At 60.5% G+C, this 12525-nt stretch overlaps 1 protein-coding gene across 4 annotated transcripts in view; it reads right to left on the reverse strand.

Annotated features, from left to right (window-relative positions):
• Nucleotides 1–2780: 2780 nt before the first annotated feature.
• GPSM1 (G protein signaling modulator 1) overlaps nucleotides 2781–12525 on the reverse strand; it is a 70146-nt gene continuing 60401 nt past the window's right edge. For 3 of the 4 annotated variants that reach the window (XM_062641461.1, XM_062641462.1, XM_062641460.1), the window contains 3 exons: nucleotides 7097–7256; nucleotides 5038–5246; nucleotides 2781–4693 (listed from right to left, as the gene is read on the reverse strand). In XM_062641461.1, coding sequence (XP_062497445.1) covers nucleotides 4508–4693; nucleotides 5038–5246; nucleotides 7097–7256 — 555 coding nt within the window. In that variant the 3' untranslated portion in view covers nucleotides 2781–4507. Of the gene's footprint in view, nucleotides 4694–5037; nucleotides 5247–7096; nucleotides 7257–12134; nucleotides 12500–12525 lie in introns of those variants that run through there. The other variant, XM_062641464.1, reaches the window with a different exon arrangement.

Below are 12525 nucleotides of genomic sequence, written 5' to 3' on the forward strand. Positions count from 1 at the left end.
GCTTGTGTGTGCTCAGATCCTGGGGAAACACAGAGCTCTGGAGCAACTTGGTGTTGGGTCAGTTAAACAGAGGCTTGCACCTCGGCTCAGGGCTGGGCTCTCACTCCCTGTGTGTGTTTGCTCTCTGCTGGCAGGGGGGTTGTATCATCACCTTTTCCCTGAAGATCAGCATTGTGCTGCTGCTTTGCTGGGTGGCACAGAGCAGCCCTGGCAGGAGCAGGGTTGCCTTGGAGACAGTTAATTTACAACCTGACCCTTTAATGTTGCTTTCCTTTACCTCTCTGACCTGTTCCTGTGCCCCAGCTTTGGAAAGGTGGGGTTAGGGTTTGCTGTTTAATGGTGCTGCTCATGGGCTTTCAGCTGGAGGCGTGAGGGCTGCAGTTGTGTGAGGGAATTTGCATAGAACACAGAAGGATTTGGGGCTCATAGGTTGCAGGTAAAACACTTTTGTGCTGCCTTTGGAAGTGGGTTTTGTGTCGTGGGGAGGTGGCTCTGGTCTGGAAGAGGCCCCGGGAGAGCTCGCTTTGGTTCAGCGCAACCCAGCAGGCCGGGCTTTAGGGAGCAGAGAGAAGAGGAGCCTTTCTCCTGACATGGAGCTGTGTCAAGATGGGAGGAAGTCAAGAGGAAGGCCTGGTGCTGCGGGGCAGGGGAGTGACTCACGGTGAAATGAGCCAGGTGAGTCTTTGTGGTGTGGAAAGAGGTGACTTCAAGGGGCACAAAGTGGCGTCCACAGGGTGAGCAGCAAACGTGAAGTGTTTGCAGGTTCCTTGGAGCATTTCACTGGCTCCTAAGGGATGGAGCCTGAATCCTGTCCCATGGGGCTTTTCTGTGAAATACCAACTACTTTGCCTCCTGTTTTCTGCCGCAGAGCAGACCTTCCTTCCTTTTGCAATGCAGCCAGATCCCAGAGTCAATCGGGCCAGTGCGGGACTCTGATGGGTTGTGTCTGACGCTGCTGGGGCTGCTGGTGGTTACTGGTGGTGTGGCCCAGGCCCTGCAGGCAGTGGTGTTTGGTGAAAGGGGGTGCGATGGGGGCTCTGTGGGACTTGCTGAGGGCAGGCCTGTGCCAGGCCCAGCCTGGGGGTGCTGGGGGGTGGGCTGCAGACCCTCCTTATCTGGGGCTGTCTGCCATAACCCCCTCTGCTTTCTGCTGCCCTGCACAGAGCCAGCAGCAATGAACTGCCACGCTTGCTGTGCTGCGGGGGCTCGGCTGCACCGAGGAGCCACGTGGGAGCTGCTGCAGGGATTTGCTGCCTGGCTGACAGCGATGGGGCAGGTATGTGTCTTCTGTAGCATCAGTGCAGTGAGGAGGGGTCCTGAGGCTCTGGAATGAATCACCACTTAGTTGTGCTGCCTGCACAGGCTCTAATACAGGCGAGTTCTGGGCCTCCAGGTCCTGCTGTAGTGCAGGCCCCTGGGCTGGGCTGCCTGCAGAGCCATGCAGGAGTTAACTTAGCCCATGGCTGTGTCCTGCAGGCAGGGTCCCAGCAGGTTGCTATGGGGAGCTGGAATTTACAGTGCCTGGGTGCTCGGGGCCAGCGTCCTGCAGGCTGAGCCCCTGCAGTGAAATGGAGCTCAACGGTGGCCCAAGCAGCAGCACGAGGCTCTGGGGAAGGCTGAGGTAAGCGCAGGGACTCAGCCCTGACGTGACTTGGCAGATGAGCAATGCAAAACCCCCACAGGCCTGACATCAGCCGTGTATCACCAGAGCCCCCTGGGGCCTGGGAACAGCTGCGTACCAGAGAGCAGGAGCTGTTTTCTGCTGGAATCTGCTGTGTTTTGAGCTCCTCTTCACCTCCAGCCCTGCACCAGGGACCCTGCGCTGCGTAACTCGCACTTTACAGCTGCAGCTCCAGGCAGGTGGCCATGTTAGCCCTGCGTGGGCTCCAAGAGTCCTGCATCTCTTGGGGGGGATGTCAGCACAGGAGAGCTCATCCCTGTGTGGGCCCAAGCTCTGTGGGTGCCTTGGCAGTGTGGGATGGGGGGCCTGGTGTGGGACACCCACAGGGATTTGTTCTGGGGATGCTCAGCCTCCCTCCTTTGTGTACTGGGGACATGGTCACACACAGACTCCCAGCACAGAGGTGCTCATGTCCTGGCACCTGGTGAGAAGGGGCTGGTGGCTCTTCAATGATCTTTGGTCAGGACTTTGGCAGCACCAGTTACCGTGCATGGGAAGAGCAGCTGTGACTTGGTTTTATCCCCACAGGGCTCAGGATCCAAAACCTACTGCTCCCGGACCCACTCCCTGGCGAATCCCAAGGACCTGCTCACCCCAGTGCTGGAGCTCATGCTGCTGCCTGCTGCTCCGTGAGTACCTTTGCCAAGGGCTGATGCCAGGGCTTTGCACAGCACTCACTGCCCCTTTCCTCTGGGAGCTGCCCTGGGGAAACAAGACCCAGGCACCGAGACAGAGCGGAGCCTGAAAGGAGAAGCTCATCCGCATTCCTAGAGCCTGGAGGGCTCAAGCTGCCTGAGGAAAGCTGGTCTTGGCCACTGCAGGGCTGCTTGGTCTGCCCCTGTTGTCCTGGTGACTCCTGGGCTTCGGCCGTTGCTCTGGGCTGGGAATGCTTGGGGCTTTGTGTGTTCCCTCCGCAGCCGGGCAGGGAAGAGGCTCCCTCAGAGGCCCCTGTGATCTTCACGTAAGGGGATGTGCAGGTGGGTGCTTACACCCTTGTCTTAGCCCTTCCCCACGGTGAGAGCTGCCACCAGAGAGCACACCCACCCCAGCCCCATTCCCTATCTGCAGGCCCAGAAATGATGAAAAGTAACTTGGTCACTGAAGCTTCGACACAAATATTTATTAAGCACACCCCCTCCCCTCGAGCTTTATTCATTTCTAATATATTAATTCATTTGGCAGATTATTTTTTAGAAAAAAAAAAAAAGGAAGTACCTGGGGGTTGAAATTCCCCATTAAAATGACATTAGCAAATGCACAGGTAAAAAATAAATAAGCTCATACATTCAAGTATATGGCAAATAATCAACACGTCGGGAAGCCTCGGGGGCAGTTCCAGGCCAGCGCCTGGCTGAGAGCTGCACAGCCCCTGCTGCAGCGGGGCCACGTCACGGTCGTGGTCAGTGTCCTCTCACAGACACAGCCCAGGCGCCTGCTCCGAGCTCCCCGCAGCAGCTCCGTGGGCAGTGCAGGCCGGTGAGTGCCCGACGAGCAGCGTCTCTGGGCTGGAAGTCCTGCTGCTGGTGGGAGACGTCTCCATCGAACGCACTGCAAATAGAAAGTGCTGATTTGTTCTCTGCAGGAGCAGCTCTGCCTGGGCAGAACTCGGTGCTGGAGCTGCTGAAGTCCAAGGTGGTGAAGAGAAAAGACAACACTCCACGTCCCGAAGGTCCCTGCTCCCCTCCTCCCTGGGCCTCTCCAGCTGTTCGGAAAGGGGAAGGAATGTAAGTGAATGCAGGCTCTGGCAGTTGTGTGTGGGGTGGAGCTGACTTCCCAGCCAGCACCCGAGCCTGGAGCTCTCCTGAGGCTCCATTCACTGGAGTCAGAACCGGAGAAAAGCTCCGCAGGGTCCGGGAGAGGCTCTGCTCTGCTCTGCTCTGGAAGAAATGGGCCGTTATCCCCGGCTGCTGTGGGACACGGACGGAGGAGGCGGTGGTTCTGCTTCCCTCTCCTGCCAAGCCAGGGCCAGAAAGCTTCGCTGGCTTCCGCAGCAGGTCACTGCCGAGTGCAGGCTTCTGCCCTGGGCATACCCACCTGCACACGGGGCTGTCCTGTGTGAGCCTCCTGGCTCTGGCACCAGCAGCAATGAGGTGTCCCTGTGTGCCCTGAACCGCTGGGCAGAGCCCTCCTGCCCCTTCCCAGGCCCAGGGGCAGTTCCCTCCGGGCTGTGCTGCACCGCTGTCCTCGAGAGGTGAGCAGGGCCTGGCTCCAGCACAGGAGGAGCAGAGGCTGAGGGGCTGGTGCAGGGCTCACTGCAGAGTCCTCAGCAAACCTGTGACCGAGGCTGCTGCTGGGGGGTGAGGTTTAAAAGGACTCTTGTGGCCTCTTACTTGGGCTTATTTCCTCCTGTAGAAGGAACAAAGCTGAGCAAGATGTTCCAGGGAAGAATCCAGAGCTGTTCGTGATGCAGGCGAGACACGAAGACTTCAAACTGGAGAAGGAGCTTTTCCCTTCCCGACTGAATGAAAAGTGTTGTGGAAATAAAGGGATGGAGGCTGGAGCGAACCACCCGCGCTGGGCTCCTCCTTGGCTGCCAGAACAAGTTCCTGGGACTTCAGGTGATGAGCAAAGGGGCCGCCACAGCTGCCTTCCCTCGTGCTGTGCCCGGTGTTACAGTGTCCGTGTGTCCTATAAAACCCCGTGTTTAAAAACTTCCCCCATCCACTGGGCCTCTTGCAACACCTCTGAGAGCAGCTGGGGCAGTGCTGGAGCTGCAGCTGCAGGACAGTCTGTGGCCGTGCAGGAGCCTGGGTTTGAAACCACCCACGCTTCTTTAGGAGAAACAAAAGGAAACCAAAGCAGCCCCCCCAAGCCCAAGCCCAGCTCTTAGCTGGAACCGGAGCGCTGCCGCTCCTCCGCCGCCTCCTGTGCCAAGGCCAGATCCACCCGCTGCTCATCCATGCGCTTGGCCTGGACGCGCTGGATCAGGCTGAAAAAGTCTTCGTCGGGCATGGTGGGTCCACGGGGGATGGAGTCCGGGGGGGCGCAGCGCTGGTCATCGATCCTGGCGGACTGCAGGGGGGAGAGCGGGCGTTAGGACGAGGTGGTGACAGGACGGTGCTGTCGTGGAGGTGAAGGCTGGGGCTGTGTCCAGAGCACGCGCTCCTGGCTGGGGATGCGGAGCTCGTGGCTCCAGCATCGGGGAAGAGACAGCCCCTGTGGCACCGCGCAGAGGGGTTCTGCGGCCACCCGCTCCCTTGTAGAGCAGTGACCGAGCACAGCCCTCAGAACGGGGGGAAGAGAAGGGCCTGGAGGCAACGCCAGGGCCCTGCCTGGGTGCACAGGGGGGGGGTCAGGGTGGCCTTTGCCTGGGTGGGTGAAACCGGTGCCCCCCCGTACCCATCCTGTGCCAGTACCTGGCACTTGATGAGCATGTTGAAGAACTCGTCCCCGGGCTCCTGGGCGTCCCCCTCCACGCGCAGGTGGCCCAGGTTGTTCTGGGTTATCCGCAGGCCCGGCAGGTTGCCCACGTTGGCGCGTTGGTCGTCCAGGCGCCGGCTCTGGGAGCTGGCGATGAGGTCAAAGAACTCCTCTGTCTGCGGAGATGCCATCAGGGAGGACTGCGCTGCAGGGGGAGAGGAGCACAGGGCAGGGTCACGGCTCTGCAGGACACCCAAACCCTCCCTGCCAAAACACTGCCCAACCACCGGGGCGAAGGGGCAGGGGCTGAGCCGGGCAGGACGCTGCCTTCCTGCAGGACCATCGGCACCTTCCGCCCTGCACAGGGGAGCGGGAACAATCCCAGTGCCCATGACATGAGCTCAAAAGCCAGCCCTCAAAGCACAAGTGTTACGGGGAGCAAACCCCACTGCCCCATCCCACAACTGCTCCCTTTCCCCACTGCCCCATCCCACAACTGCTCCCTTTCCCCACTGCCCCATCCCACAACTGCTCCCTTTCCCTTGTGCTGCAGCCCCAGAGCTGCCCCGCACAAAGGGGGCTCTTCACCAAGCACCAGGGGCTTGCCTGGGGCAGTGACAAAGGGAGGGCTTCAAACACAGCACAGAATCTGGGCCAAGCGAGTCCTGGGAACGCCTCTTGGGCAGCGCTCAATGGAAGGAGCCTCTTGGCTCCTGGCAGCTCCCAAACAACAGCCCCTGTGCTCCGAGCAGGACAGGCACAGAACTGCCAGAGCCCTGTCCCAGTGAGCACAGAGCACACGAGCGGAGCGCGCTCCCGGCACAGCGGGACCCTTCCAGAGCCCCAGCAATGCATAAAAACCTCAGCACTGACCCAAAGATGAGTTTCTTCCCCTTCAGCTCGCACAGAAACCTTGCAATGTGTCCAAAAGGCTGAGACCAAACCAGAGCTGAACCCAGCCTGTGCCTGCTTGTGCGTTCTGGGGACAGCTCCACGTTTCAAACTCAGCCCCCTGAAGTGCCCGGCTCCCGCCTCCAAACGCGCTCCTGTATCAGAAATGGCTCCAGCAACGCGCTGCTCATTCACACCCTCATTTTAGTGAACAAAACTCTTCTCCCCTCACAGCCCAACCTGCCTCACGCTGCCACCCGGGCCCTGCTCAGCACCGCTCCTCAGAGCAGCCTCTGGCCGCAGGTCCTGCTGCACTCGAGGGATGTTGGGGTCTCCTGCCCTGTCCGTACTCAGTGCTCATTATGAAGTGGGTAAATGAATCCATGGGCTCTAATGAGGGGTTTGAGCCCCGTGTGGCGGTGACTGAGGGCGACCCTGCACGTTTCAACTATTTTCTGTTTAAGCAAAGGTCCTCAACACCGCATTGTAAGAAAGACACAAACCCGAAGCACAGACCCAGCCCGGAGCTGCCTTTCCTGTCCCATCCATTCGCCAGACACTGCCTCCATTTATCCCTGGTCTTCCTATGGGGAGTGGGCTGCCTGCTGCAGCTTCCCATTGTTTGTGCATCGCTCTGGCCTCTCTGTTCTTACAGAGCACCCATCACCAAGAGCTGTACAAACTCCAGACCTTTTCCTCCATGGCAACCCTACGAGGAAACCTGGCAGCCCTTGAAGCTGTGTGGGGAAGCCCATGCCAGCCCTGTGGGCCCCAGCTCCTCGGGCTCTTACAAGGCTCCCTCAGCACTGACCATCAGCACCTTCCTCCTGGAGATGCTGGCAGAGGCCCAGGTCCTTGTGCCAGCCTCGCTGTGTTCCAAAGGCAAGACCCTCTAAAGGTCCATACTGAGGAAATCCAAGTGTATTTTACACCTCTTACTCTCCAAGCCTCAGCTCGCATTCTGCAGCCTTCCCCTCAGCAACCATTAACATAAGAATGTCTCTTCCTTCCTTAAATAACGATTGGGAGTGCCAAAGGGCTGCTCAGTTCAGCGAGCTGAGGCTTGGGGAAGAACATCACAGGACTCGCAGTGAAACCACAGCGGCCGGGCCGGGCCAGGCCAGGGGAGCAGCATCACTCCCGTAGCAAACGCACGGTACTTACAGATCCGCTCTCCCAGGGCAGGGACCGGCGTGGCCGCTGCCTCCGCAGCCTCCGCAGGGCACTCCTCCAGCGGGCAGCGCTGGTCGTCCATCCGGTTGCTCTGGAACTTGCTCAACAGGTCAAAGAAGCATTCCTCCTCCGAAGGGCTCCGGTTGATCTTCTGGGAAGGCAGCAAAGGAGGAGGGAGTCAGAACAGCCCAGACAGCTCCTGGTGCCCAACGGCTCCGTCCGGCGCTGGCCCCGCTCCGGCTCTGTTCCGAGGTGGCTCCCGGCCGGGCCGCGCTCGCCAAGCCTGGAGGGCCACGGCTGCTCGGTGCCTTTGTCCTGGCTCCGGAACAAGCTCTCCCCTTCCCTCAGTGCACAACCCGGCTCCAGCCTCCATTTAACCTCTCCAGGCCACTGCACCCCCAGCGCTTCCTCTCGGTGCTCCGGGTCCGCAGCCCCCGACAGGCACCGAGCTCCAAACGCCACAAAACCACAGGGTTTGGGCAGAGCCCCAGCCCCTTGTGTCCAACAGGGATTTATTTACATCGTGCTCAGGAGCCTTTGGGAAGCGCCGGGCTGTGTCCAGCTGCACACTGGGAGATCGATCCCAGAGTCCAGGGCAGCCAGAAGAGCAGATCTTCCCAAGGAGCCACTCCGAACGGGATGTAAAATGAACAGCGATAAGAGGGCACCTGCCGGGCTCAGGATGAGTCCCTGTGTGCTGAGCTGCTCCCCACTGTGTGCTGGAGAAGATACCCGACAGCAACCAAGCAGAACCTCCTACATTTGCGTCTGCCTGTGCCCAGCTCTATAGCAGCGTGGGGCTGGGTCCGTCCTGGGGAGCAGCACATCCCCATGGAGAGCACAGGGAGAGCTGGCCCCAAGCACCAGACCTCTCAGCAGGGATCTCCTTGGCTGTTCACGAAGTGAAGCCCCTTGCCCAGCTCCGCTGGAGCCCTCCCAGCCCCACCAGGAATGGTGGCGGTGCCATCCCCAGCAAAGAGCTCTGCACTGGGGCAGATGCACACGGAGGCCCTCGATGGAGGTCTGCAGTGGGGAGGGCCCCGAGCTGAGCGGGTTAAAGCCACAAGTTGGATTCAGTAAATGAAGGAAACCAATTTTCCTGTATGCAAAGCAAAGCAGATGAGATGCACTCAGCTTCTATTTAGGGCAGCGTCAAAATTAGCAGCGGGCCAGAGAGGCACACGAGCAATGTGGGAGCTGCTCAGGGAGGGGAAAAGCCCCTCTCACCTCTCCCCTTGTGCCGAGTGCTCAGACCCTCTGAACCACCAACACTTGTGTCTTGGAAACCAAAGCCTGCTTGAGCTTGAGCCGAGGCTGCACCGCACCTTCCCCAGCTCCGTGACCCACATTCCAGGCTCATTCACACCGAGCCTCCTCCCCGCACCACACCGAGTAAAGCAGAGCAGCCCCTGGTCCCTGGGGAAGTTCTGCCCTGCACGGAGCAGCCGCCTCGGTCAGAGTCCCCGGCTCCGGGCTTCCCCCCGGCACAGACCACGTTCCCCGGGCACATCCCACCAGGACGCGGTGATTCCACGCACCGGGATCCCTGCTCGGAACGTGCCTGGGACAGGGCAGGATGCTCTGAGCCGGGCGGGGTGGGATGGGGCCTCCCGGCGCCGCAGCACCCATGGGAGCAGCAGGGTGGTGCCCCAGGGCCGGTGCGGGGCCAGCTCAGGACAGGGGCGCTGCTCCTCCAGCCAAAGCGTGCCCCAGGCCTGCCCCTCTCTAATTAAAACGCCCTGATGTGACAGGCACGGGGCACTCGGCTCCCTGCGCTCGCAGTCTGTTCCTAGCCCCGAGGAAGGAGCTGGGAGGGCAGATGGATGCGCAATCGCACCCTGGAGCCCCCCATCTGCTACCGAGCTGTGCTTGCCCAGTGCTTGGCACGTCCAGGATGGTCCAGAGGCTTCCCGAGAGCCAGGGCATCCCCTAATGGGGCTGAGCAAGAGCACAGACACGGCCAACGGCCACCATGGGCCCGGGACCCAGAGCCCTGCATGGCTCCTGAGCGGCTGCTTTGGTTTGCAGCCCTGAGACCACTTCTCACCCCACGGCTGGTGCCCCTACCTGGCCTCATCGCCCATCCTCTGCCTCTAGCACCACAACCGCCCTATTTGTGTCACTCGCCTCTGCTCAGCCGACCTCCACCATGGGCAAAGAGGCAAAACAGCCCCGTTCGCAGCAGGCAGAGGGAGCCGGGGCTCTGCAGAGACCACCCCGGGGCAGCTCTGGCTGCAAACACAGACACACCTGCACGCCTCTCCCTGTGTGCCACAACTGCGGAGCTGCTGCTCCTGCTCCCTGACCGCAGGCAGGCCAGGGACAATGCCCCAGGAGGTCCCATATGTATGTGGGGATCAGAGCTTGGTCCTGTTTTCCACCTGGACACTGCTGGCTCACTGGAATGCTGGGAAACCTGGCTAAGGACAGCCTGGGAGCAGGACTCGTGCACCTCAAACAGGCGGCCAAGCTTTTGCATACATTTATCTGCGGTGGATGAGCAGACTTCTTAACCTGAGAGGATGGATTTGGGATGTATAAAACACACCTGGGGTGTTGGGAAGGCAGCGAGAAGCAGGAGGTGATGGGGGCCACATTCACTTGGGCTCAGGAAAACCATTAAACAAATGCTGAAGGCCTCATTGCCAGAAATAAACCATTTCCCAGCTCCTAACACCTGAAGCCACAACCCCACAGGGTTTCTACCCCTGGACACCGCTGCCCACCGGGGTCTCTGCAGAGCAGAGCTCCTCTGACACATTCCTGCTCCTGCACCCTACCCTAGGATCAGCAGGGGACGTGCTAATTATTTCCATGCTAATCTCACATGGTGCTCCCATGCCCGAGGTCCCAAGGGCCCTGTGCAGGCAGATGAGGAGGATCCTGGTGCCCAGCCCCACACGCACAGAGCCAGTCTCTGGGGGAGCAGGGCAATGACGCTGGCACCACGGCCTGGGCTTTCTGCTCCATGGCACTGCTCCAGCTCCCCGTCCCCAGTCTCCTTTTGGCACCCCAGCAGTCCGTACCCACCACCGGCCCCGGCTGCGCTCCCCCCTCACACCCCAGCTCCTGCTGCCAGCAATGCCCTCAGTGAACAGCTCTGGCAATGGTGGCTTCTCCCACAGCTTCCTGCTGCCCTCCCGGGTTTAAAATCAGCCCGGGCAGCTGGGGAAGCGGCCTCAGCCGGGGTGGGATGCGGCTCACCAGGTCACTCCTGAGCCCCACCGAAAGCCCGTCCGATCACAGCCACACAGCAACACGCTCCAGGGTGCCCTGGGACAGGGCTCCAGAGGTCCCCAGGGATCATGGCAGAGGAATTCTGCTCTGGCAGAGCCACACGCATCCCACAGAGGTTTCTGCCACTGCCACAAGCACCTGAGGTACCATGCATGGGTGAAGCATCCTCTTCCAAGGGAGCCTCACCCACCAAACCAAACTGCAGGTGCTCTCATGAGCGACCTCAAGGACCAAACCTTGCTCCTCTAACAGACCAGCTTCCCCCCTCACAGCTGGTGTCCCCATGGGGCGCTGGCCTGCCTTTGGTCCCCCTCCTCTCCCTCCTGCCCCAGTACAGCAGCAAAGAGCTGTCAAGACCAAAGGTTTCTCCCGCAGCTTTGCCCAGCCTTCCGAGGGGACGGCACTGCCCTACCTGTGAGCAGGACCCGCTGCCCAGCGGCGATGGACCCCGGCGAGCCTGGCACAGCAGATCCAGCTCAGGAGCTGCTGCTCGAAGGCAATCCTGCTCTGGTGTGCGTGTGCGGGTCAGGGACAAGGCGAGGGCAGCAGCAGGCTCAGCGATAACACAGCAGCCCCTACCCTCACCCCCTCCAAGAGGGAGAGGCGTTTAAACCTTGGCATTTAGATGTGTCCACCACGATTCCTCCTCCTCACCTTACTGCAGGGAGGAGACAACCTGGGGATGAAGTGACTTGAGCAAGTCCCACAGTGGCAGAGCTGGGACAGGACCAGGTCCCCAGGAGCAAACTCTTGACCATGGACAGTGCTTGGGGAAAGCATCCCTTGTTCTAGCAGGTGCTTGTCTGCCCAGGCTGGCAGATATACATCCCAACACATCTACACGCCTCATCTGCCTGTCCCTCTATAAACCAGACACATCCCAACTGCTCTTTTCAAGGCAGCAGACATCAAAACCACCAGGCAGGAGTGGGGCTGTGGTGGTGCTGGGAGCGCTTCATCCCAGACTGCTCCACTCCCTGCTTGTCCCCTGCACGTGGCTCTTTATCCCTGCGTTACCCCAAAACCTCACCCCAGGGGAACTGGCTGCGGGGACCAGCACCACCAGCATGGCCACAGCCCCAAGCTCTCACCTCTCAGGTGCATCAGGCACTGAACTGACGTCCCCACCTCACTGCTTCACCTGGGAAAGGCACCGAAGGGGAGGTTTGCAGAGAGGCTCCCCGGAGGCACAGCGGGGCTGCAGGAGAGGAATGGAAGCAAATCCCTGGCCAAAAGCTGCAGCCCGTTTTACCGGGAGCTGAAGTGTCTGGAGCACCAACACTGGGCTCGGGAGCGGGGCTCTTCCGGTCCCTGACCATCAACACCTCGGCTGGAGTCCCCCTTCCTTGAAGGGACCATCGCCTTCAGAGTCAGCAAGGCTCTGAGGCTTGTCCAGTCTTTGCTAAGGACATCACTTCCAACCCTTAGGTCCCTCCAAAAGGCAGGGCTGCACACCCCAGCCTCCCCCAGGAAGCACGGCCAGGCACGGGGAGCCACTATCCACACTCACCACGTTGTGCTACAAGACATCAGCAGCCTGTGCACCACCGGCATCCACTGCCCAGAAAGTTGGCAAAATATCAATAATACAAGTTCAAAATGAAGCTACTGAAAACTTAACACACACACACACACACACAAACACACACACACACCCCAAGCACACACGGGCAATTGCAGAGCCCTGGCCGGAGTAAACCTCTCTCTGGTCTCTCTGTCTCCTGGTACTCCCGGTGGAGGCTCTCACTGCAGAGGATGGAGGGAAACACAAACCAGCCCGAGTTTTACTCACCGAGCCGGCAGCCAGCTCCTCCCCGGGCTCCGCTTTCACCCGTCCGTGGGCCAGGATGCCCGCAGCTCCCAGGGCAGAGCCTGGCGCTTCGCTGCTGCCGCTCGGATGCTCCGGAGCCGCCGCTCCGCTGCTCTGCGGGCTCTGCCCGGCTCCGCTCGGCGGCCGGCGCTGGGATTTATGCGGAGCGCGCAGCCATGCGGGGAGCGCCGCCAGCCCCAGTGACCCCGCTGGCTGCGGGATGCAGCTTAAAGCGACAGCCCCGCTCCTGCCGCTGCCTCCGTGCCCCTGCTCGGGGGGGGAATGGGTGCTCCAGCGCAGCTCCTCGCCCTCACCTCGCTGCCACGAGCCCGGCGGTATTAGATGATGCTCTCAAACACAGAGCGGAGCTACG

Source organism: Pezoporus occidentalis, unplaced genomic scaffold (assembly GCF_034315485.1).
Source record: "Pezoporus occidentalis ecotype Australia unplaced genomic scaffold, CSIRO_AGI_Poc_V1 ctg68, whole genome shotgun sequence".
NCBI classification, from domain to species: domain Eukaryota; kingdom Metazoa; phylum Chordata; class Aves; order Psittaciformes; family Psittacidae; genus Pezoporus; species Pezoporus occidentalis.